Here is a 26,477-nt window from a genome sequence, read left to right on the forward strand (position 1 = left end):
TTATTGCTTGGTCACGGAGATCCTCCTGATGGCCTTGGAGAGGAGTTGACTACTAACAAGACCCGGCTCGATCAGATGGCCACACTGCCGAAAGATTTCTTCCATTGAGTCAGCTGCAGCCTGAGCCACCGAGGCTTCACGATCGCCTTGCAGATCCCGGAGACCTGAAACGAATCCAGAAAACAAATAATTTCCGGGATCAACTGTGAGGACCAACCCTGATCAGCGAAAGAGCTTCTGGAGAAAACTCCTTGCTTCAAGCGAGGGAACTTTGAAACTCACCAAGGAAAACTTCTTCGATTTGTTTAGAAGTCACCACATCCGGTTGCATGTATTGTGCGCAGCAGCCTAGGCGCATAAAAAGAAAACGTTGGTGGGCTTAGCAGAGACGGCTAAATCGACTGATTCAGGAAAAAAACACGCAATTCATTGGTTTCCACTTGGAAGAGTCGCTTTGGGACTTTACGGGATGGTTCCAGGGATTGGGTCTGTCTAATAAAAAGAAGGACCAGGGGTAGCCGTTCTTCCTATGTTTTTGTCTCCAGGCCTCACTGGAGGCTTTAAAGAAGAGATTGGACAGCCACTGGTCTGAAATGGAAGAGGCTCTCCTGCTTTAGCAGGGGGTTGGACTAGAAGACCTCTAGGGTCCCTTCCAACTGTATTTGTTTTATGTTCTAGGACTGTGCAAACAACCATCATCTTGGAAAACAACCTAAGAAGCCTTGAATCCAGTTAAAACTAGAATGGGAGGCCAGCTGGAAATATTTCCAGAGGAAAAACCACAGCTGTGGGGTTGCCTATACAAGAGAGAAGGATACAGGCCAGGTAGTCCTCGACTTAAAACAGTTCATTGAGTGACCATTCAAAGTTACAATGGCACTGAAAAAAGTGACTTACGACTGATTCTCACACTTACAAGCGTTGCCACATCCCCAAGATCAAAATCTGGATGCTTGGCAAACCGACTCGTACTTATGACGCTTACAGTGTCTTGGGGGTCAAAGATCACTTTTTGTGATCTTTGGATGAGCAAAATCCGGGAGGAAGCCAGATTCACTTAACAACCATGGGACTAACTTTTTTTTTTTATTTTTTTATTGCAAAAGTTTTACAATTACATTTTCACCCCTTTTTTCACCCCCCCACCACCCTCCCCAAACTTCCCATCCTCCCTAACCCTCCCTAACCCTCCCCCCCCAGACTTCCCTATTACATACTCATAACTAATAACACTAATAAATAAACCTGAACCCATCCCTCCCCCTATATAATTTTTCCTCTTTGTCTCTTTACATTAAAATATTTCTAATACATTATTTTCAAATAAAAGCTATTTGATACTTTCTAGTTTGGTATTTGTTCTGAACATATTCTATCCACCTTTTCCATTCCCATTCATAAGTCTCTTGTGAACAATCTTTTAAATACGCTGAAATCTTCGCCATCTCTGCAAAACTGGCCATCTTCAAAGTCCATTCCTCGATAGTAGGCAAAGCTTCATTCTTCCAATATTTACCTATCAACAATCTTGCTGCTGTTATCATATACAATATTAGTTTTATTTCACCCCGTGTAAAATCCGGGAGGAAGCCAGATTCACTTAACAACCATGGGACTAACTTAACAACGGCAGCCATACCCTTAAGAAAGAGGGCAGGAACTGCCTGAAAAACTGTTGCGCAATCGTAGCAGTTCCGGAGAAGCCACACGGTATAAGAGCAGCTTCCAGTCTGATTAAGCAACATGGCTTAATTCTGGATAGATTCTTTTGGTGATAAGGCCGCCCGCCCGTCTTGGGTTTTCCTGCCCTCCTTCCAGAGTTGGCATTGGTGATTACCAATTAAGAGGGCAGCTGCCTCGCGATGGGAAGAGTTCCGGCTCCTCAGGAATCCCAGCATCTGATCCAACATTGCAGGAAGGTTTTGCTTGCATTTATTCATCTGGGGAACACAAGGCAACAAACAAGCCACTCAACTAGAGAGCTTCCTTTTCTTTCTTTCTTTATTTTTTACCAAGGGGCCGCTTTCTTGGTTAGGTTTCTAGTCCTCGTGTCCTCAACAACTTACTATGACATCATTATCCTATGCTATACTTTACTATACTAATTGATATTTATGTTATTAGAGACAGCTTTATCCAAATTAAAAGCATAAAGGAAAATAAAGAAAAATAGCAGATAGTGAAAAACAGAAAATAGAAAAAGAAAAGGGAAAGAAAAATGCTAAGGAAATGGCTTCTGAATTTATAAATGCATTTATATTTTGTCCCCCTCTACGTCCTAATTTCCTTTTCCCACAAACTGCCATTTCTAATCCTCAAACCCACAAACCAGCAAGGTTTCTAGTCCTCATGGTTGCAGGGAACCTCTGCTGTTCCCGAGAGAGCAAAAACCCAAGAAGAATCCCTCTAGTCAGTTGAGTCTAGTGGTTAAGGCATCAGGCAACAACCCAGGAGCCGGTGAGTTCTAGTCCCGCCTTCATCATGATAGTGAGCTGGGTGACTTTGAGAGTTCTAGTCCCGCCTTTGGCATGAAAGCTGGATGGGTGATTTTGGCTAACTACCAGGAGACGGTGAGTTCTAGTCCCCCCTTGGGCAAGCAAGCGGACTGGGTGACTTTGGGCCAATGACCAGGGAATGGTGAGTTTTGGTCCTGCCTTAGGCATGAAAGCCAGCTGGGTGACTTTGGGAGTTCTAGTCCCTCCTTTGGTGCAGTCCCTCTGTCTCAGGGCAACCCACCTCACAGGGCTGTTGTGAAGAAAAGAAGAAGTATTAGGGATGCACACCATCTTGAACTATTTATAAAAATAAGAAAGGCAGGACAAAATAAAGAAATAAACAATTAGCATACTCTAATCTGGAAGAAAACCGGACAGCTTGGCTCCTACTTACAACCACGTAGCAGATGTTGGAGTACATGCTATGGAGACTGGTGTACATTTCATAGTCAAACAAGTTGCTGGGAAAGCCCCCCCAGTTCATAAAGGACACGCAGGAGTCGAGGGTCTTCCTGGAGACCTGGCCGAGGGAGGAAAGGGGGAGATGCTGTCACCTAGTTGGGTCATGAAGGGACTTCAAGGAAACAATCAAGTTCAGGGAGCACCAAGGACCCCAAAACTTCAGGATTGTCTAGAATCTCTTTGCATTCTCCAGAGTGTCCATGTGGTACAACCACGTTGCTCTGAGTGAAGATGGGGGTACGGGGTGGTCTCACTGAGAAGGTAGCATGATCAGAGCAGGAGCTCAGGTTACGCAGCCCTTCAACTCACCTCTTTCGTCCGATCATTTGACAGCTGTATGAGTAGGGGAACAAGGCTGTTCAGGATGTTTTCAGCCATATTACTGTTCCGTATCTCCTTCAGTCCTTTCAGGAGCATGCCAAAAATGGTGATGGAGGTATTCCTCAGTTCGATGTCATCCTACGAAGGAAGAGAGACAGGTTAGTCCCTCCAATAGCAGAATAGCCATGCAGAAGCTTCTTGAAGGAGAACACACAAGTTCAGAGCCCACCTATTCCCAATTCAATGTCCATGGAGATGGTCAATCATCCAGGTCATGGTTGCCCCAAAGATGGGGACCCCAACTCCAGTATGCTGGCTGGAGAGTTCTGGGAGTTGAAGTCCTCCCCTCTTAAAGGTGCCAAGGTTGAGAAATCCTGATCTAGACCAGAGTTGTTCAATCTTAGCAGCTCCTTCTGGACTTCTCAGGCCAGCAGTGGTGAAGTCCACACAACTTAAAGTGTCTGAGATCAAGCAACACCAATCTAGATGACCAATCTAGGGCATTTTGCTAGATAGGCTGTGTGGTGTTGTAGATTTTCTAGGCGGACACCTGGTTTGGTGAAGCTGAAGAGAGGGGCAACCTTCCTTCTCTTCCACCTCCTCTGGCACTTCTCCAGCTCTCTAGAAGGGCTCAAGGATCATCTGCAAGCTTTCCCCTGTTTCAGATCAGCACAACACAGTTGTTGCTGAACTTTCTAAGCATTTTCGGTAAAATTAGGATTCTGCAGAGGGTACCCAGGCCATCCTTATGGGAGAAAGAGAGAGAGGGAGAGAGAGGGAGAGAGAGGGAGAGGGAGATGTAAAGGGAGGGAGGGAGGGAAGGAGGGAAGGAGGGAGGGAGAGAGAGAGAGAGAGAAAGAGAGAGAGAGAAGAGAGAGGGGGGAGAGGGATGGAGGGAGAAGGAGAGAGAGAGAAAGAGAGAGAGAGGGAGGGAGAGAGGGAGGAGGGGGAGAAAGAGAGGGAGAGAGAGAGAGGGAAAAGGGGGGTGGGAGGGAGGGAGGAAAGGAGGGAAGAAGGAGGGAGGGAGAGGGAAAGAGAGAGAGAGGGAGGGGAAAGGGAGGGCGGGAGGGAGGGAAGGAGGGAGGAAGGAGGGAGGGAGAGAGAGAAAAAGAGAGAGAGAGGGAGGAAGGGAGTGAGGAGGGGGAGAAAGAGAGGGAGAGAGAGAGGGAAGAGAGGGAGAGAGGGAGGAAGGGAGAGAGAGGTGGAAAACCAGTTTGTCATGATTTGGTTGACTTACATCATGAAAATATTTTGGAAGGAGCGGAATGAGGTTGACTGCCTTCCATGCATGGGTTTCTATCTCGAGGTATCTGAGGAGGAAACGCAGGGTCCTTATAGCTTCCTTCGCCACGGTCTTCTTTTCGTGACAAGCGCAGTTTAGCACTGGCATCAACAGTGGCTCCAAGATGTTCTTCTGGAGGAAGCAGGGAAAGAAACAAGCAATTAAACACGGTCACTGGAGTTCTCTGAGTCTTGCAGCAATCATGACAAATACAAGAGAAGCCCACAGAGCATAGAAGAAGAGGGTTGAAAAGGAACTTGGAGGTCTTCTGGTCCAACCCCTAGAGACCCTAGACTCTGCTGGACAAATAGCTGTCTGGTCTCTTCTTGAAAAGCTCCAGTGATGGAGCACCCATAACTTCTGGAGGCAAGTCGTTCCAAGGATTAATTGTTCTCAGGGTCAGGAAATTTCTCCTTAGTTCCAGGTTGCTTCTCTCCTTCATTAGTTCCCATCCGCTGCTTCTCCTTCTGCTTTCAGGGGCTTTGGAGAATAGGTTGACCCCCTCTTCTTTGGGGCAGCCCTTCAAATACTGGAAGACTGCTCTCAGGTCTCCCCTGGTCCTTAACAGAATCCCAGAGATGGAAGGTCCAACTCCCTGCTCAAGCCGGAACCCCTATACCATTTCAGACAAATGGTTATCCAAACTCTTCTTGAAAAGCTCCAGTGTTGGAGCATCCACAACTTCTGGAGGCAAGTCCTTTCACTGGTTAATTGTTCTCGGTGTCAGGAAATTTCTCCTAAGTTCTAGGTTGCTTCTCTCCTTGATTAGTTTCCATCCGTTGCTTCTTGTTCTGCTTTCAGGTGTCCTCCAAGAGGATCTGGCCTCTACTTGCTCCTTCAGATCTTCCAGGGGTGCAGCCATCTTTGTAGAAGAGACACCACTCTAGCTGTCCTCTTTCTGCTGGTTGCCTTCTTCTTCTTCTCCTTCTTCTATCCTTCCCAGCCTTGTAGACTTCCCAGAGAGTGAGGTCACACCTGCTACTACCTTGGAAGCCACTCCCTTCCTGCCCCCCGTCTCTTACCTCAAATGGGTGTTGGATGAGGTTCCCCAGTCCTCTAACACTGAAGATCTGAATCAGCGGATATGGCTGGCTCATCCATTCCATCAGCACCTGGAGGATGTCTTGGATGATAAAGAATTGGGAAATTTCCGGATGGTACAGCAGCTGAGGAAGAAGAGTGGAGATACGGAGCATTAGCCAAGCAAAGGAAGGGAACTTCCCTGAGAGCCTCTACTAAAGATGCCACTTTCAGCCATTACGGGGAGAGAAAAAGAAAATAAATACAGTCCTACTCTTTTTTGTTATTTCAAATTGTTCTGAAATTGTTATTGTTATTTCCCCTCCTATTCATATTAACACTGGAAATTCTCTTAAGGGAAATTCGAAGTGATAAGGAAATACAAGGTCTGAAGATCAAGAGGGAGGAATACAAGCTCCAAGCCTTCGCAGACGATATCGTACTTATCGCAGAACAACCAATAATAACGGGCACTAAAATATTAGACAAAATAGAGAAATACGGGAGAGTAGCGGGACTTAAAATTAATAAACAAAAGACAAAGATACTAACGAAGAAACTTACTAACCAGCAAGAAAAAGAATTAGACGACAAATTAGGTATACTAACTACAAAGAAGATAAAATATATAGGAATATGGCTCACCAATAAAAGCACATCAATTAGAGAAGACAATTATGATAAACTTATAGGACAAATCAAAAAGGACCTAGAAACCTGGAAAAAATTACAATTATCTTTGTTGGGAAAAATTGCTTCAATTAAAATGGACGTCCTTCCCAGAATTTTATACCTATTCCAAATGATTCCAATAAAGCCGGGAAGGAATTTCTTCAAAGACCTTAATAAATTAATAGCGGATTACATCTGGCAAGGCAAGAAAGCAAGAATTAAAATCAAATACTTACAAGATTCAAGAGAAAGAGGAGGACTTGCGTTACCGGATTGGGAAACATATTATAAAGCATCAACATTGATTTGGACCAAGGAATGGATGGAACTAAAAACAAAAGACTGCTAAATCTAGAAGGATTTGACCTACAGCGAGGATGGCATGCATTCTTGTGGGAGGGCACTGATAAACAACACGGATACTTCCAGAGACATACTGTCAGGCAGGCATTATACCACACATGGCAGGGTATCAAAAAAGCACATTATTATAAAATCCCGGAATGGTTATCAACCATGGAGGCCCAGATTTACCCAAATGCCATGGACAGCACCAAAATGAAAACTTATAAGGACTTACTAAACAACCAAGGAGAGCTAAGAACAAGACAAGAACTGCAGGAGATGGGTACAGACATCGACTGGTGGCCCTACCTACAAATAAAATCAAGATATCAGAAGGATTTGACTCAATTTGAATTCCAAAAAGGCCAAAACGAGCTAGACAAAATCTTACAAGGACCACAGGACAAATTGATTAAAAAAGTTTACAACTATTTACGAGCATACAAATTAGAAGAGGAGGTAGTCAAGGACAACATGTTAAGCTGGGAAAAGAACTTCGGCCATAACATCGAATTAGATAAATGGAAAAAACTATGGACAATAAACTACAAACTGACAATGTCTGTACCCTATAAGGAAAACCTGCTTAAAATGTTTTATAGGTGGCATCTCCCCCCGGCCAGGTTGGCAAGAATGTTTCCCAACACATCTCCAACATGCTGGAAATGTAAGCTACACAAAGGAACCTACTATCATACATGGTGGACCTGCCCAAAGGCAAAACAATACTGGCGAATGATCAAAACACAAATAGAACAAATCACACAGCATAGAATAGAAATTAAGCCAGAAACCTTCCTATCAGGCATTATATCTGGACAATATGAAAACGAAATAAAATACCTAATAATCCACATAACAACGGCAGCACGTATAATTTTTGCACAAAATTGGAGGAGTAATGACATACCAAGTGAAGAGAGAGTAATTAGCAAAATCATGGAATGTGCAGAAATGGACAGACTCACAAAGGAACTTTAAGATAAGGAAGAACATGATTATTACTTAGTATGGGATAAGTGGTACACTTGGTTGGAAGATAGGAAAAGGAAAAAACAGGACTAGGAGGTAGCCAGTGGAATCTAAGATAGATATAGAAATACAAATTACTTACCGCAGGCCAATAGTGACTTAAAAAAGTTTAAACACAACATAAAAGACCCAATGAGGGAGGAGTCAAACATACAAATGAGAACCATATAACAGACTACAGTTGCGATAACTTTGATAAGATTATACCTGATTTCTTTTCTTTTGTGTACATGTTTTGTATGTCTTGTTATTACTTTGTTTTGTTTTGTTTGTATCTTTAAATAAACAAAATTGAAAAAAAAAGAAAAGAAATAAAGTCCTGGGTTAGTGACCGCTGAAAGTCACAACGGCACTGACAAAAGGGATACATCCATTTTTCAGAATTATGACCATGGTAGCATCCTCATGGTCACGTGATCAAAATTTGGGACTTGCCCGTCCATATTTGAGTTGAAGACATGGCTCTTTCGTCAACTTAACTGATCCGTTATGGGTGTTCATTGTTATAATTTTAAATTGTTTTAATTGGGTTGTTGATTTTAATTTATTATGATTTGTATTGGATATTGTTTTTGTAAGCTGCCCTGAGTCCCTCGGGAGAATGGCGGCATATAAATCACAATAATTAATAAATAAATAAATAAATAAATAAATAAATAAATAAATAAATAAATATTTATGACGGTCGCAGGGTTTCGAGCTTACGTCATCCCTTTTGTGACCGTCTGATAGGTCATGTAAAGGATAGTTGCAAGAATACAAAAAATAACCCTGGGCAACTTTCCTTGAGCTCCAGAAGGTTGGGGTGCACCTCAAGGTCTCCTCACCTCCGAAAAGAAAACCATCCCGATGGTTTTATGTCGTAAATCGGGGTGGCGCAGGTGGATGTTGGCCTGTCGGAACATGACCTTCAGCTCATGTTTGGAGTAGTTGAACAAGTTCCTAAGAGAATAAATATGGAGAGATCAGACAAGATCTGCTGGTGAGGGAGAAGAAAATCTCCAAGCTAGAGAAATCATGATCTGAATGATCGATAAATGAATTACTCAATGAATTACTCCATTTAGAGAATTTCTCACCCTCCCTCTCTCCATCACCCGTTCCTCTCCCTTTCTTTCTCTCTCTCCTTCTCTGACTCCCCCTCTCTCCCTCTCCCCTCTCCTCTCTCCCCTCCCTCTCTCTTTCACCCTCCCTCTCTCTTTCTCCCTCTCCCCTCCCCTCCCTCTCCTCCCCTCTAATCTTTCCTCTCTCTCACTTTTGACTTCTGTCTCTCTCCCTCTTTCTCTCCCTCTCCCCCCTCTCTCCCCTCCCTCTCTCTTTCACCCTCCCTCTCTCTTTCTCCCTCTCCCCTCCCCTCCCTCTCTTCCCCTCTAATCTTTCCTCTCTCACACTTTTGCCTTCTGTGTCCCTCTCCCTCTTTCTCTCCCTCTCCCCTCTCCCCTCTCTCTCCCCTTCCCTCTCTCTCCCCTCTCCTCTCTCCCCTCCCTCTCTCTTTCACCCTCCCTCTCTCTTTCTCCCTCTCCCCTCCCCTCCCTCTCCTCCCCTCTAATCTTTCCTCTCTCACACTTTTGACTTCTGTCTCTCTCTCCTTCTTTCTCTCCCTCTTTCTCTCCCTCTCCCCTCTCCCTCTCCCCTCCCTCTCTCTTTCACCCTCCCTCTCTCTTTCTTACTATCCCCTCCTCTCCCTCTCCTCCCCTCTAATCTTTCCTCTCTCTCACTTTTGCCTTCTGTGTCCCTCTCCCTCTTTCTCCCCCTCTCCCCTCTCTCTCCCCTTCCCTCTCTCTCCCCTTCCCCCTATCTCTTTGCCTCTGCCTCCCCCTCTGCCTCCCCTCCCTCTCTCACTCACTGCCCCTCGTAGCCAAGGTCTCTTGACTTTTAATTTCTTACCGGACCAGGTGGAAAATGCCTTCAAACACACTATCAGGACTCATCAGCATCTCCCAGCATCGAACCATGTCTAAGTCCTTGAACTCCTCCTGATAGCCGGTGCACAAGATGAGGTGTTTGACGGCTTCGACTGCGTTGCTAAATGAAACAAAGGAAGAAGAGTTGGTGCCAGTCATTCCGCTGATCCCCCTGCACTTACGACTGTTACAGTATCCCTATGGTCATGGGATCAGAAGTCAGACTCTCGGCAACTGACCCGTATTTATGACGGTCGCAGTGTCTCAGAGTCACGCGATCCCCTTTTGGGACCTTCTGAGAAGCAAAGTCAACGGGGAAGCCAGATTCACTTAACGACCATGGGGCTTAACCAGGGCAATGATTCACTTAACCACTCTGGCAAGAAAGGTTGCAACATGGGACAAAGTTCACTTAACAACTGTTTCACTCAGCAACAGAGTGAAGTGGGGCCCCGTTGTGGTCGTACGTCGACCTGGGGAAAACCTGTAGGCATCTCCTGAGCTTTGCAGAAATGGAGAAAGGATCCAGATTGGGGCTAGGAGATTCCTTACCCCAGGTGGTTGGTCTCCTCTGACCCGCTCTTGCCTGCTCCCAGCAGGAAATAGATCTGCGTCACGAGCGCCAGGAGCAGGCTGGAGAACTTATTCTGGACAATGGTGGCTGCCTCAGGAAGCGAGAGGAGGAAGGCGAGCGCATTGGTGGCCTAGAAACAGGAGGAGAGGAGAGTCAGCTCGGCCTCATCAGGTTACTTAGATTCATCTTCTTCTTCTTCTCCTTCTTTTAACGACCCCATAATCCCCTGCGGGGTGGAGTCTGGGCAACTGAATGGAGCTGAGGGTTTACTGGCTGGATGCCCTTCTTGTCACCAGTGCGGAGTTTTGTTCGGCAGATACATCCTCATTGTGCCCAGAGAAAGAAAAAAATCCTCATGTCCATGAAACCTGAGCCAGGAATGTCCATGTCTGAGACACGGAGCAAAATTTTGCTAGAAGTGGGACTTCGAAAACTCCCATTCTACCCCCCCTCCAGACTTTGGGAGGCCAGTGGGGTGTAGATCCAGAGCAAAAGGGAGGCAACGAGTAGCACAAGTGAGACAGAACTGGGGACAAAGAGATCGGTAACCTCACGGTTCTCTGTTTGTCTTCATTCCTAAGTGGCTCTTGACTCTCCACTATTAGGTGATTGGAGGGGTCCTTGGTGCTGTCTGAGGGTGTGTTTTTTTGTTGCAGATGTTTCATGACCCCACTAGGTAACATCATCAGTGCTCGAAGAGTTCGGCTTAGAGGTAGGGTTAGATTGGTTGGGTCGTGAAACATCTGCAAGAAAACCACCAAGCTCAGTAAGCACCAAGGACCCCACAGTTCTCCTCCTCCTCCTCCTCCTCCTCCTCCTCCTCCTCCTCCTCCTCCTCCTCCTCCTCCTCCTCCTCCTCCTGATATTACTTGGTTGGGTAATGAAATGTCTGCAAGGAAACAGCGAAGCTCATAGAGCACCAAGGACCTCACAGTCCTCCTCCTCCCTCTTCTTCCCCTCCACTCCCCACACCCCACTCCATTCTAGTCTTGATGATGTTACCTAGTTGGGTCATGAGATGCCTGCAAGAAAACCACCAAGCTCAGAGGGCACCAAGGACCCCACAGTTCAAACCTGGATTACAAATATTCTCTTCTATTGGTCTCAATTAATTAAATTTCTACACAGGCCATCTGAGCTACCTGATACTGGGCAGTTTACAACAATGTAATAAAACAACATAACACATAATAAGAATACAGATTAAAAATATTTAAAATAAGATATGACACAAAGTACTCCGTTGGGCATTCGCCTTTGTTGGTTCCTATCATGTATTTTCTTAAATCAAACTCTTTTTTAGTTATTTCTGTAAGAAACAATGTAAGAAATGAATAAAGGAATCAATTGAATTATGAATGATTGGATGAGTAAAGGAATGAATAAATGAAGAAATGTATGAATAAACAAATAAATCAATGTATAGATACAGGAATGAATGGATTAATGAATAGATGAACCGATGGATTGATGGATGGATGGGTGGATAGATGATAGAGCTGGATGGATGGATGGATGGATGGATGGATGGATGGATGGATGGATGGACGGACAGATGGGTGGATGGATGGGTGGATGGATGGATGGACGGACAGATGGGTGGATGGATGGGTGGATGGATGGACGGACGGATGGGTGGATGGATGGGTGGGTGGATATATGATAGAGCTGGATGGATGGATGGGTGGGTGGATGGGTGGATGGATGGATGGGTAGATGAATGGGTGGATGAATGGATGGATGGATGGATATCAAACCTGTTCGGGCAAGGAAGCCCACAGATGCCTCTACTTTCAATGGGGCATTTTGGGGGGGCCTTACGCCAAATTTTGCTCTAATTTCAGCCCCCACCAGTTTGCCCTCTGCCTCCCTCCAACCAGGGCATGCCTGCTCCTGATGAGGAGACCCCCGAGAGCGACTCTTCTGCTCAGCCCCTTCCCCCTTCCCTCAGGCGTGGCCCACCTGTAGATCTAAGGAAAGGAGAGCCGCCGGTTGAAGGCTTACCGCAATGGGCATGATGGATTTGCTATTTCTCCTCCCAAAAGCTTCGGTGGTGGGGTCTTCGTTCTGAAGCCTTTTAAGGAGGGGCTTCATGATCTTCATATTAGCATAGGGGTCTTCAGCCAGTGCCCTCCATAACTCCTTGGCACTTCTGTGCAGGTGGAAAAATAGATTGGGGGAAGAATCAGTTTCTTTCCCCATTTTTGAAGAGACGGCAGTCCAGAGAGATTAACCCCCACAACGGAAGAAAGGATTAGAGAACCGATGGCCAAATGAAGTGCTTTAATGCATGGAAAAAAAATATCTACAGGTAGTTCTTGACTTGCAACCGTTTGTCTAGTAGCCATTCAAAGGAGGGCCTCTGCGCCACCGGAAGTGCCAGGGGAACCCAGAACTGGTCAAGGGAGGGGACGTTTCTAGGAGCAGTGTGTCTGCAGAATTAACCCAAAGGTGCTTTTCACAGAATGACCCAGTTAGAAGGGACCTTGGAGCAGTGGTGAAATTCAAAAATTTTCCCAACCGGTTCTGTGGGCGTTGGTTGGTGGGCATGTGACCAGGCGGCCGTTTCTTGGTGGTCATATGACCAGGCGGCCGTGGCTTGGTGGTTATGTGACCGGGTGGGCGTGGCTGCACAAGCGATTCACACACAATGTAAAAGCAGCTGGACTTCATACAAAATGGCCTCTGCAACAAACAGGAACCTCACTGAGTCACTGAGAGCTCAAAAGCAAACTATCACACTTTACACAAAAGTAACACAAAAGCTACACAACTGACTCACACACAATGCAGAAGCAGCTGGACTTTACACAAAATGGCCCCTGCAAGCAACAGGAACCTCACAGACAATCAGGCACAGCTGATTTTCTCAAAGCTGACTGGTAGTAAAAAAATGCTGAAATTAGAAATTACAAAAAGGTTGTGACATTGCCCGGAACAGCTGACTGTCGTACTTTTTAAAGTGTTTTTTTTTTTACTACTGGTTCTGGCAAACAGTAGCAATTATTACTATCGGTTCGGGCGAACCAGACCAAACTGGTAGGATTTCACCCCTGCCTTGGAGGTCTTGTACTCCAAACCGCTTCTCAGGCAGGAAATCTTATCCCATTTCAGACAAATGGCTGCCCAATCTCTTCTTGGAAACCTCCAGTGATGGTGCAGCCACAACTTCTGGAGGCAAGTTGTTCCACTGGTTAATTGTTTGCACTGTTAGGAAAGTTCTGCATATAGTAGGTTGCTTCTGCCTTTGATTCGTGTCCATCCTTTGCTTCTTGTCCTGCCCTCAGGTGGTTTGGAAAATAGGTTGACCCCCTCCTCCTTGTGGCAGCCCCTCAGATGTCAGAACACTGCTATCCTGTCCCCCCTCAATCCTTCCTTTCATTGAACTAGAGAGACCCAATTCCTGCAACTCTTCTTCCTATGTTTTAGGCTCCGGTTCACTAATCATCTTCGTTGCTCTTCTCTGCACTCTTTCCGAGTCTCTGCATTGTTTCTACAGTGTGGCGACCAAGAAAGTTGAAAAACCAAGGAGGTCCAGCTGCCTTTTGGAAAAGCACCTTTGGGACAACCATGACCTGGATGGTGGAGACAACCAGCCTAGGAAGCCCTCAGAATTCAGATCGACTGCACAGCCAACCAGCGACTGCACTGGCCCTCAACCAACCCACTGCAACCTCCCCCCCAATCAGCACCCCAAGACCCACCCCAAATCCTTCATCTGTGACCCACACCTGACCCATCAGAAGACCCTCACCTCATGTGACCCTCATCTGATGTGTCCTCCCCATCACTAGACCCTCACCTGACGTGATCCACAACTGACCAATGACCAGACCCTCACCTGACATGACCCTCACCTGACGTGACTTCTCCATCATAAGACCTACTGACCACACAAAGCCCTTACAAGCAGAAGAACATCAACACTGGTGTTCCCTAAACTCCGCTGAAGATGTTACCTGGCCTGGTAACGAAACGTTCGGAAACCCACCCAGAAGCTCAGAGAACCAACCTCCACCCTCATCCTCCACCCGAGCTACAGGTATTCACCCCTATCACAAATGGTTGAGAATCTCTGTGGCATATAAGAAAGCAGGAGGCACATCTCCTTGAGGTTCTTCTTACCCATCGCAGGCCACCGAGCACTCGAGGAGAATATCCACGACTCTGTTCACCCGTTTGGACGCCACGTGACACACTGCCTTGAGAGTTTGTTCTTTGGTGGCACGGTCCGAGATCTTCGGGAGACGCATGTAGATCTCCTTGAGGATCATGGGCAGCTATGGCAAAAGAGAGATCCGAGGGATGAGACCGTCTGCAACCGTCATAATATGGAACACGTTTGCTAAGCCCCTGAATTTCCCGTGACCCTGAGGATGCTTAAGAGCCTCAAGAGGTCGTCCAAACCCTGCTTGGCCTTTGTTTTTTAATGTCAACTGGAATGGATCCAGGAACAGATGAGGAACATCCAAAAAGACTGATCTAGAACTTAGGACCACCCCAGCCACTAGCAAGGTGAGTTGGGCTGAGAGAGAGAGAGAGAGACTGGCCCAAAGTCACCCGTGTGGCTTTCATGGTTAAGACAGGACTTGACCTTCTCCTGCCTTCTAGCCTGGTGCCTTAACCACTGCCAAACTGGCTCTCCAACTGTTATTTCTCATGAAAACAATAGGGCTATTTGTTTTGCCCTTACCTTCTTCTGGAAGGCTTGGCCAACTTTCTCAACAGCCCTAAGATCACCTGGTGGTCTCCCATCCAGCCCTAGCCTTCTTCAATCCAGCCAAAGTGTTGTCACCAAGCCAACAAGGTCTCACCCATTCTCATCTTTCTTTTTGACAAAATCTCCTCTATCCCTTTTGCTCCAAACCCTGCCATTTTCTTACCTCCTCCATCTCCATCCCACATTCCTCCAAGAACGAATTGAGCAGGAGTCCCGCAGTGTGTGAAATGTTCTTGTCCGGGTCTGTCAGAGCCTCCAGGGCTTTTAAGATCAGGTCGTTTATTTGTGATGGGCTCAGATGCTCGCCAAAGGCCTATCGGAAAAAAGAAAAGGAGACCATGAGGAGATGCATCAGGGTTTTGATTCCCTCCTTCTCTCGACAAGCCAGAGACTTTGACCCAAATTTGGGGACAGCACCCCACGTAGAGAGGCAGGCCTTATTCCGTGTCACCCATCAGGTAAACTAAACTAAAACGTACCTTAGCCATTTTGGAGACGTTATTATAAAATATGGTTGGGCCCGAAAGGAAGAAGTCTTCCCTCAGCCAATTGACGATGTTCCCCTTCTTGTTCTTGGCCTTCTTGTCCATTTCTTTGGCTGTGGAGGGAGGAAAAGAAGAGAAGGTCAGATTTTGGCATTCGGAGCTTCTGAAGATCCTTCGTCTGACGGCCGCTTTAGTCGTTCCAACAGAAGAGAAGATCTGCAGCTCAGGGCTGACCTGAGGGGTCCCTGGTGCTCTCTGGGCTCGGTGGTTTTCTTGCAGACGTTTCATTGCCCAACTAGGGAAGATCATCAGTGATGATGACCATCAGCACTGAGAGGGCAGAACTCTCAGTGAAAAGCTCCTTCCTTTCTAGTACTGATGACCTTAGCTAGTTGGGTCATGAAATGTTCACAAGAAAACAACAAATATCAGAGAGCACCACAGTCTTCCTCCTCCTCCTCTCCCTCTCCCTCCCTCCTTCTCTTTCCCTCCCTCCCCAGCTGAAACGCTTCACGTGAGAAACTCAGCCTTCAAATGACCCCTGGCCCTGAGAGGTGCCAATATTAGCTGCCAATTCCAGGCATCTCTGCCCAGCCCAATGACCAGCAGGCTGAGACACCCAGTGATCTCCTGGGCAGGGCGCATCCCTGGGCTCCTGGCAGCCCTTGGAGTCCAACTTTCTCACCCAGTTTGCTCATGATGAGGTGGTGGAGGTGGTAGGCGGCCTCTGCGGACATCTGGCCAACTTCTTCGCTGGTGTCGCCAACGTGCAGGCCCAGCAAAGCCACCAGCTGTCCCAGCAAAGAAAAGTCAGCTGTGGTCTAATGAAAGGAAGCAGAAAGGAGGGGAGAGATGAGAAGGGGGGCTCATGAAGGTTTCAGGCAGCTGAAATCGGAGAATATGAACCATAGCACCATAGAATCCTAGAATCATCCATTTTAGAATCCTAGAATCACAGAGAATTCTAGAATCCTTAGATACAGAGAATCTTAGAATTTTAGAATCATAGAATTATTGAATATTTGAATTTTAGAATCCTAGAATCTACAAATCATAATCCTAGAATCTTTGAATCAATGAATCTTTGAATCATAAAATCTTTGAATCATAGAATCATAATCATAGAATTATAGAATCTTTGAATCATAAAATATTTGAATCTTCAAATCTTTGAGTCTTCAAATCATAGAGTCATAGAATCATAGCATCACAGAATCTTAGAATCATAACCTTTGAGTCTTCACATCTTCAAATCTTTGACTCTTAGGATTGTAGACTCACAGAATCATAGAACCTGAGAATCCCAGAACCTCAGTTGCTGGAAGGGACTGTGGAGGTTTTCTCCTCCAACCCCTTGCTCAAGCGGGACTCCTTATATCCTCCTGGTCACATCCCAAAGATGCTTTTTCCAAAAGGACTTTCTTCTTTTTTTCCCTTTCTTTGAAAACATCTCCCGTCTCATCCCAAATGGAGACTTACGTCGAAATTGACGTTTTCAGAAACGAACTTCAGGAGGTGCCTGGTGCTCTTGATGGCCCTCTCTCTCTCGTGACTCTTGGGAGATTCAATCCAGGGATTCGTGTGCTGCCAGGAAAAACAAAGGAGGAGAAGGAGGAAAGGAAGAATTTGTGATTCACAGTAGGAAGAGCCACAGAATTTGCCATTACTGGGGAGAAAATCTAAGGAACTAAACGAATTTGAGGCGGTTATCAATTTAGGTCTATTCTCGGCTCAAAACTAGAGTAGGAGTTGAAGATTTCTGGAGTACAGCTAGTCTTACAACAGTTCATTTAGAGCCGTGGTGGCACAGTAGTTAGAATGCAGTATTGCAGGCTAATTCTGCCGACTGCCAGCAGTTCGATCCTGACCGGCTCCAGGTTGACTCAGCCTTCCGTCCAGAATCCGTGACAGAATTGCCAAATCCAGCCTAACCATCTGGCTGACAGTGTGACCAACCCCAAGAAAGAATCACTCTTTACCGTCAAGATCTCCTGCAGGGAATCCAGATTGGGAGTCTCGGACAGCAAGCCGGTGAGCATGGTGTTGCAGGCGTACGCTGTCTGGTGATAAAAGTCCTAAAAGAAGAACAAGAATGTCCGAAGGAAGAAGTGGCGTAAAGGAAGAACAGCGCCTAAAAGAGGAAGAAATCCAGGGGTGGGGAACTTATGGCCCTTTTAGTACGACTGGTGGACTGCAACTCCCAACAATCCTGAGCCAGCCATGGACTTCTGGGAGTTGAAGTCCACACACCTACATTAAATGGAGTGGTCCACCTTGCAGGGCTGATTTTTCTTCCAGAGTTGGAGGAAATGCTTTCTCGGCTGAACACGAGGAACAAAAGGACTTCCTTCCTGTTATCGTTCAGAACAGACCGACTAAAAGGTTGAATGTCTTCCTTAACAGTTTTGGGATATTCAAATACAGGCAGTCCTGAACCTACGACCACAATTGCACCCTAATTTCCATTGCTAAGCGAGACATTAGTGAAGTGAATTTTTCCCTCGTTTTATGACCTTTCTTGCCACTGACTGTTGTTGTTAAGTTAGCCACATGGTTCTTAAGTGAATCGGGCTTCCCCCTTGACTGGTGCGACTGTTGTAAATCTGAACCAGTTGTTAAGCATCTGAATTCTGAGACTACCTAGGAATCACAGCTAGTGAATGCAGAACATGGTTGTTCTGCCCCACCGTGGCCCTTCTTTTGTTCGGGGCCAAAGGGGGGAGATGGGAATTGGTCTTGAGAAGACACTTCAACCAGAACACAAAAGAGAAGTGGAGGAAGAGAGAAAAGATGGCGAGGAAAACCATATGGAGATGCTTAGGACTTAATAATAGATAGTCCTATGCTCCAGGAACGTATAATGAGAAGTGGACGCATACTTTCAGGACCAAAGATGAAGGGACAGGCCAAGGTGCCATTGGGATCGAAGGATGGATCTAGAGTTTTTGAGGAGATCTTGAATCATGTTTACCAGATCCTTGTTTCCAGGTGGATCTCAGAGGGCTTTTCTCCATCTGGACTGCTCACCTGAGTTTGAGTTGATTGCCCTGGGCTGTTCGCTTTCAGTGTGGTCATCTTGAAAGCCGGCAAGGAAAACACCTTCTGGATGCTTTTGCTCACCACTTTAGACCTCATCTCGGAGTTCAAGGCGGGTTTCATACGGCTGATGAAAGACAAGAAAAAAGGAGGAGGGTGAGAAGATCATAGACTCATTGGGCTAAAAGGGACCTCGGAGGTCTTCTACTCCAACCCTTGCTTGATGGTCCTTCAACCATCCCAGTCATATGGTTGACCACTCTTTTCTTGAAAACCTCGAGTGATGGAGCACCCCCAACTTCTGGAGGCAAACCGTTCCACCGATTGATTGTTCTCAGTGTCAGGAAATTTCTCCTGGATCTCTCTTTGATAAGCTTCCATACATCGCTTCTTATCTTGCTCTCAGGTACTTTGGAGAGGAGGTTGACCCCCTCCTCTCTGTGAGAGCCCCTCAAATATCAGAACTCTGCTACCATGTCTTCCCTGGTCCTTCTCTTCACTAGACTAGCCAGGCCCAGTTCCTGCAACTGTTCATCGTCTGTTTGGGCCTCCAGTCCCCTAATAATCTTGGTTGCTCTTCTCTAAACTCTTTCTAGAGTCTCAACATCTTTTTTATATTGTGATATAATCTCTTTTTCTCTTTCTCTCTCCCTCTCTCTCTCTCTCTCTCTCTCTCTCTTTCATCTCTCATCTCTCTTCTCTCTAATCTACTAGACCAGACCACGAGAAACACTCCCACCAATCCTGAGAAGACAAGCCATGGATTTGAATTTAAAGTGAGAGCAAACCCCACTTCCTTCTAGCCCTGATGATGTTACCTTGTTGGGTCATGAAATGTTTGCAAGAAAACCACCACGCTAAGAGAAAACCAAGGACCCCTCACATCTAAAGAAGCACGCTCACCTAGTTTCCCATATTTCTCAACTGCCCAGATTGGCAGCGTGCAAATTCTTCACCCTTCCAAATTCTGGGGCTGACCTGCTAACTCAATGCATGCTCTACAGCAGGGGCATCAAACTCAAGGCCCTGGGATGGATGCGGCCTGCGATGTGGTCGGATCTGGTCCGTGGGGGCCATCCTGGTCTACCCAGTGCAAAGAGGAAAGATCGGGCCAGCGTGGCTTCTGACCGGTCTACCCAATGTGAAGAGGAAACATGCCAACAGTTTGGGGAGTGACATCAAGCTGGCCACACCCACCCCGTCGGCCACACCCACTCATTTGGCGACCCCCGCGCACCCACCCCCGAGGTCAACCACAGCTCTGATGCAGCTCTCAATGAAATTGAGTTTGACACGCCTGCTCTAGAGCATGGGGACTTGGCATTGAAATCCCATCACTGGGTCCAACTCCAAGTTCCTACCGAGCTGGTGGGAAGATGAGGGCGGAGCAGGTAGGTACCTTATGCAGGTGATGGTGACGATTGCTTGATGGAGATTTACGACGGACAAGGGTCTCGCGGGTTGATCTTCAATGACTTCCTGAAAGAAGAAAGAAACACATCTAAGAAAGCTCCTGAGATATGGCCACCATCCAGCTGCCCCTCTTCCCAGCCCTATGCTTTTTCTGGTTGACACAGGAAGTTCCCAACTTACAACCGGTCGCTTAGCCACCATTTAAAGTTTTGAGGGATCTCTCCAGGACTACTTATGACCCAGATGCAAAGTTCCAAGAGACGTCCCTTCCTCAGGGACCATATTTTGGTCACTTGGCAACCAGTGTCCTGTGACCACAATTTAAGTCAGGGATGGGTAATTGCTCTTTACAACCTATATAAAATTGGGAAGCCAGATTCACTTAACTACCATGCAAATAATTTAAGGAAAATGATTCAGCTAACAACAGTGGCAAGACAGGTCGTACAATGGGCAGAATTCACTTAACAAATGTCCCACTTAGCAACAAAAATATTTTGGGCTCAATTGATTGGTATTCAATTCGATTCAAATTCACTTTCAAAAATAAATAAGCCCAGGAGCACCTGCCTCCCTTCCCTCTCCCCACTTACAATGATGTTTATGACCAATTCCTGTTTATGGGGCAAATGGATGTCTTGCCTCCTGCTGTAGGCAACAGCTTTGGTGATCATGATGATAGACCTCATGAACGCTGTCTTCAGCCCTTCGTCCTGGGAAACACACGTGGGAATAGGGTGGGGTCAGAAAAACCAAAGGAAGGGCCTCCGGTTGAAATTCTGGCACCATCGGAAGTGAGCTCCACAGCCCCGTTCCTAGCTCTCTCTGTCGGGGGCTTCATTCGAAGCCATAGCCACCCTGTAGGGGTGGTGAAGCAAAGGGGGACCACCTTGCAGGTTGAGGGGAGCCGCATCTCCCCTCCCTGACTCGGAAAAACCTCTCATCTGAAGACTAGGAGTAGCAGCATTCAAAAATGGCTGCCATGAAGCCGGGGAACATCCAGAAACCATCAGTTTGTGCAGGAAAAGAGAAATGGTGAATGATGTGTTGTCTGGGTGAGATATAAATATATATATATTGGATATATAAAAATGACTTGAGGAGTGGAGGATCTCTGAAGCAACTAACTGATTTGATTGAACATTGATGAGACATTAAAATTTGACTTGGAGGCTTGGTTTCTGAACCGATGATTGTGGAGACTTAAACAGAACGGAGTCAATGATTCAAAGCATTAAGGACCTTATACTGGAACTACACAAGGACATGGTGGAAATATATGATCGTATAGATAGAAGACAGGAAAATTGTATACAAGAGACAAGGAGCAAAGACCAGGACAAGAAGGAAAGAATGAATTAACAGTTGGAATAGAATCAGAATTAAAATTGAGAAACCAGCGAAAAGAAGACAAGGAGGAGAGACTCTTAAAATGAATACGGATTGAGGAACTAAAGGAGGGGGAAATCACTTTAAAAGATTTAAAAAAGAAATAGGAGGAACAGGAAGAGGCTTGGGGGGGGAAATATAGGATTTAGAACAGAAAGCTTTCAAATTAAACAGTGGGAAAGGACAGGGCAAGGAGAAAAAATTAAATGATAGATTGAGACTATAAACCTCAAAGTAGATGGGATAAAAGACTTAAGAGAATACTATTGTGTAGGTAATGTGATAAGTAGATATAGCTATGTGTAATAATAGTAGAATTTTATGGAACAAGAAAACTAGAGTTTGAATGAGAAAATTAGAAAAAAGATAGATAGGAATATGTTGAATGTTTTAAATGATTGTGATTGATATTAGAAGTTCCTATTGAGATATTAAATAATGGAAAAAAGAAAGAAAGGAAATTTAATAGAGAAGAAGAGTTAAATAATGGGAATATGAATAATAAAACAGATGATCATGTCTTTGAATATAATAATGTGAAGGGGGAAAATGTTACACGTTTAGAATGGAAGGGTGGTAAAGCAATGTATTAATAATATGGAATAAGGAAAATGGAATGTAATAATTATGAATATGTTTATTTGTATTGAATTATATGATAGTCAGATACCACACCATTCACATAATGATATGTATAAACTACACAAATATAAAAAAACTTTATTCAAAAAAAAAAAAGAAAGAAAAGACAAAAGGAAGAGGATGTAATTATTTATTTAAACCTTTAGGTAGCCGATTGTCTTTGGTTGAACTCTGGGGGCTCACAATCAAAACATCACTGGGCATTCTGGGTTCTAGTCCTGCCTTAGGTATGAAAGCTGGATTGGTAACTTTGGGCCAATCACCAGAAGACTGTGAGTTCTAGTCCCGCCTTAGGATGAAAGGCAGCTGAGAGACTTTGGGCCAATCACCAGGAGACTGTGAGTTCTAGTCCCGCCTTAGGCATGAGGGCCGGCTGAGTGAGTTGACTCACACAACATCACAGAGTTGTTGTTGTGTGGAAAGGAAGAAAGTGTATAATGCACATGCGCTGCCTTGAGTATAATAAATGCAGCATGACCATGGATCCTCCTCCTCCTCCTCTCCCCCAACATGCTAGTTGGGTCATGAATTGCCTTTAAGAAAGCAATCAAGCTAAGGACTCCGGATTATAATTGTTCTCGTAATTAAACTCAGCATTCAGAGAAATATAGGGTGGAAACCAGCCTACCTTGTTCCTGGTGGAATACTGGTCGAGTATTTCTGAAATAACGTTGTCCATGAGAGGCACCATGTCTTCCACTTGCGCTCCCAGGACTGCCTGGCCGTAGCAGAGGATTAGTGTGGTCCGAATCCGTCTCTCGGAGAGAGTCTGTGACTCCTGTCAGTAGATAGCCTGGGGCATAAGTCCTTCCAAGCACGTTGGACTTTCCTTCCCAGAATCCCCCAGGCTCCTTCTGAACTTCTCTTCAGACCTTGCAACCCCATCCCTGGTCTTACCTCACTGGTGGCTTCCAGCGCAAAAGGTGCCTTGGGCTGCCTGAAATGTCCAGCCTCTTTCAGGACCTCCAGAATCTCAGGCAGGTGGCAAAAGGCAACCATTCGAATGGTTTCCGAGATTCCCTAGGCAAAGCGATGTTGTAAATTAGGACATTTGCACATTTTCTTTCTCTTTCTCTTCCGCTTTCTCCTCCCCTTCTCCACCTCCTGTTCCTCCTCCTCCTCCTCTCTGCAAACCCCAGGCCCTTCTAGCACTGATGAAATTACCTAGCTGGGTAATGAAATGTCTGCAAGAAAACATCCAAGCTCAGAGAGCACCAAGGACCCCACAAAGATGGAGGTCTCAGCCCCCACAGGCATCCCACTCCCACTCACCTCTCGGTCTGTTTCTTCCTGGAACGAAAAATTTAGAAGGCTTTTGAGCTGTTCCATCACCAGGTCCTTCTGTCTTGAGTTTCGCAGTTTAACGCCATAATATTTGTATAGGTTAATCTGAAGGTGGGAAAAAGTGTCCATGAGTCTTAGGGAGCTCCACCAATCGGCCAGGAAAAGGAAATATAGGACAAATTATGATCAAAAATGGACTCCCTGTAGCCAAGCACAAGGAAAGTGGTCCCGGGTGACATGATCGGGGAGATGGGCAGCATATAAATCTAATAAGTTAATAATTGCCATTTTGACTTTCTTCTTCTTTTTAGCTACTTTAACCCCCCCCACATCCCTATGGATGCCCTTGCTGATTCTCTGTTTGGGGGTCCTGATATGCTTTATGGTTTCTGTGGAGATCGTGCAGCTTCATCTTTTTAAATGCAGTAGCTCTCCGTGGTGGATTGGGACAACTTGCCATGGGCCTCTTGGCTTGGCCAACTCACCAGGGAACAAGAGTTACACTAATAGCAGGCTTCCAATATCTCAGGGGCTGCCACAAAGAGTGGGGGTCAGCCAATTCTCCAAAGCACCCGAAGGCAAGACAAGAAACAATGGGTGGAAACTTGTCAAGGAGAGAACCAATCTAGAACCAAGGAGAAACTTCCAAACAGTGAGAACAATTAACCAGTGGAACAGTTTGCCTCCAGAAGTTGTGGCTGCTGCATCACTGGGGGCTTTTAAGAAGAGATTGGACAACCATTTGCCTGAAATGGTAAAGGGTTTCCTCCTTGAGTAGGGGGTTGGACTAGAAGACCTCCAAGGCCCCTTCCAAGTCTGTAATTCTATTATTCATTTGTCTGTCTAATATCGAAGAAACGCTGGAATAGAAGCGTCAAAGAAAGGATGCCAAAGGAAGGACAAAATGAGACACGAACGACAAACATTAAAATGATTTTTAACATTATTGGAGAGAACGGAATTGTTGAATTAACCTCAGCGAGTTTGCTGTGGCTCGTGGGCAGCCACGGTGAGTTGGCCACGGCAAGTCGTCCTCTTCTGACGTTGCATCTAAGACAACTGCGGCCCTAAAAGTGTAAAACCTCCACATATTTACCTTGTCTTTAGACAAGACCTGGGACGTGCTTTGCTCCTGGTCGATGGGTGGCAATGGGCTTGTTTTCCTCCTGGGCAGTTTGTGGTCTGAAGGAATCTGCTTTGCCAACCACAACAAGAACAACAAAAAAGAAGTTGTGAGAAAGTGAAGGAGCAGAGGAAGGAACAGCTTTCTGTGTGTTTCCAAGGGGAGGGTTGGTTTCCCTTCTGCGTCCGGATGCATATTATAATTAATTAGACTTTTCTAGCTGGGACAGACACGAAGCACGTAACAAGGACCATCCGGATTGTATCAGCTGGAGCTGAGGCAGCTTTTGAGATGAACGGTTGGAAAATCTCTGCCACAAATTGTGAGAACTTGATTTATCACCATTTATTGTTGTGGCCCTCCAGCAGCCGAATCAGAGGAGGAGGAGGAGGAGGAGGCGTGGGAGTCAGGGCCAGCATCAAGGCAACCTGAGAGCTCCGAGGGGGAAGAGGGAATGGGGCTGGCAGAGAGAGAGACAGAGGAGGAGCCTGGGCCGTCCGTCACAGTTCCCAGGTCTGGAGGTGGATGAGGAAGAGGAGGAACATCTGGGTCCAGTGCCTGACGCATGGATACACAGAAGGCAGAGGAGAGGAGAGCAGTGGAAATCTATGGGCCGGTCCTTGGGACAGACGAGCCACCACGGCTAGCGAAGCCCCTCCCTAGCTCTGGGGATAAAAGGCAGGGGGCGGAGATGAATAGATGTGGCAGACAACGATTCTTCTCCCTGCCGGATGGACTTCTTAGCCTGCAGTGAGAGAGAAACTTTTTGTCGGGGCTGCTGGCTCTCCTCATAAAGGAATCTTTGAGTTCACTTCAGAATGTTTGTCGTGTTTGGGTCAGAACATTTATTTACTGACTGTTCGAAGTTATAACGGGTAGTTTACAACTGAAAAAAAGGGACTTTGTTTTTCACACCTGTTGTTGCTGCCCAGCATTCAGTGCCAGACAGTGCAACAGGGCAGATGGTGGTCTTGTAGATCTTAGATTTAAGATGGGTGGCCATTCGTCTGTCCAGTAACACACTGGTGAGTTCTCGTATCTAGGCTGCATTCTCCTTCGCTCGCACCTCGCCATTGATGTCACCATTGACATTGGAGGTGGGATCGCAGATACCAAAAAATGTCCACCTTCTTTAGGTTTTCTCCATTGATTTGAAGCATTCCAGGGGTGGTGACAGTCCCTAAGTACCCAGTTGTCTTGATGTTGAGGTGGAGTCCGAAATGGTTGAGGCGATCTTTCCATGGTCATTCCATGATCCTTCCAGCAAGGACCCCATAGTTCAGCAAATTCTCCATAACTACATTTGTCTCCTTTTGGGATAAATGATCTCCACCGAGGCAGCCCTGGCTTCTGGACCCTCTCCACGATGGACCTCAGGGCCCACCGCGACACAAACCCAGCTGCTTACCTGGAAAGGACGAAGATGGTCCAAGATGGTCTCTAATATTTCTCTCTCGTCCATCAGATCCAAGATTTCTTTGACGGGTCTGCCTTTCAATGGCTTCCTGCTCTCCCATAAGTTTCTGAAGCACTCGTCCGAGAGTTCTGAGAAGAAGAGACAGACAGAAGGGCAGGTTTTGAGACTGTGCCTAAGGTAAAATATCTAGGAGTTCAGGTTGCAGAATCAAACATTAAATTGTTTCAAAATAACTATGAGGTGTTGTGGCGAGAGGTGCAGAAAGACATGGAGACTTGGAAAAAACTGCAGCTGTGTCTACTTGGAAGAATAGCAGCAGTTAAGATGAACATTTTGCCAAGATTTCTTTTTCTGTTTCAAATGATTCCGGTGCTTAAAAGTGATAAACAATTGAAAGTCTGGCAAACTGGAGTGAATAAGTTTGTCTGGAACGAGAAAAAATTATGCAAGATGTTCCAGAAAGAGGAGGTCTTAAACTTCCAAACCTACAGTTATATTATGATGCAGCAGCTTTAACTTTAACAAGTGATTGGTTTGGAAGGAAAAAGACTGGAATATTGAATGCAGAAAGTTTTGATCTCGAATTTGGATGGCATGCTTACTTATTTTATGACGACAAAGTTGATAAAGTATTTAAAAGTCATATACTTAGAGACTCTTTGATGAGAGTTTGGAAGAAGCACCGACTCAAATGGGATTATAAAATACCGCTATGGCTGGATCTTGGTCATACTTTGTGGAATACAAATATAATGTCACTCGGGGGGGTTTTATACAAAGAGGTTCTTTTTACAGATGCGGGCAGATGGCGGCTGAAGACATTGCAGACACTGTTGGATGAAGGGATTAATCTAACATGGT

General features: G+C 45.8%; 1 protein-coding gene across 1 annotated transcript; it reads right to left on the minus strand.

The window, feature by feature from the left end:
• LOC139310422 (maestro heat-like repeat family member 5) lies at window positions 1-25,661 on the minus strand. The gene is made up of 25 exons (XM_070934577.1): window positions 25,608-25,661; window positions 24,173-24,268; window positions 23,065-23,181; window positions 22,690-22,812; window positions 22,421-22,570; window positions 20,355-20,474; window positions 19,748-19,827; window positions 18,340-18,475; window positions 17,292-17,387; window positions 16,792-16,896; window positions 15,998-16,133; window positions 15,307-15,425; window positions 14,991-15,140; window positions 14,233-14,387; window positions 12,112-12,259; window positions 10,086-10,237; window positions 9,517-9,654; window positions 8,457-8,571; window positions 5,583-5,726; window positions 4,516-4,692; window positions 3,267-3,416; window positions 2,890-3,015; window positions 1,838-1,940; window positions 283-348; window positions 1-164 (listed from the first exon to the last, which is right to left on the minus strand). Exons 1-25 carry the CDS (start codon window positions 25,659-25,661, stop codon window positions 1-3), a joined length of 3,120 nt encoding a protein of 1,039 aa, XP_070790678.1.
• Between the last annotated feature and the right edge of the window lie 816 nt (window positions 25,662-26,477).

Source organism: Pituophis catenifer, unplaced genomic scaffold (genome assembly GCF_029215685.1).
Source record: "Pituophis catenifer annectens isolate HBS135680 unplaced genomic scaffold, rPitCat1.0.hap2 SCAF_2, whole genome shotgun sequence".
Taxonomy (NCBI): Eukaryota; Metazoa; Chordata; class Lepidosauria; order Squamata; family Colubridae; genus Pituophis; species Pituophis catenifer.

Excerpts from the sequence above, each read along its gene's own strand:
- LOC139310422 (XM_070934577.1), bottom strand. The coding sequence starts at position 25,661 with ATGGACGAGAGAGAAATATTAGAGACCATCTTGGACCATCTTCGTCCT. Across the intron at positions 14,388-14,990 it reads GTGGGATGGAGATGGAGGAG|CTGCCCATGATCCTCAAGGA; the intron begins GTAAGAAAATGG and ends CTTTTGCCATAG. Across the intron at positions 9,655-10,085 it reads GAGGAGACCAACCACCTGGG|CAACGCAGTCGAAGCCGTCA; the intron begins GTAAGGAATCTC and ends TGTTTCATTTAG.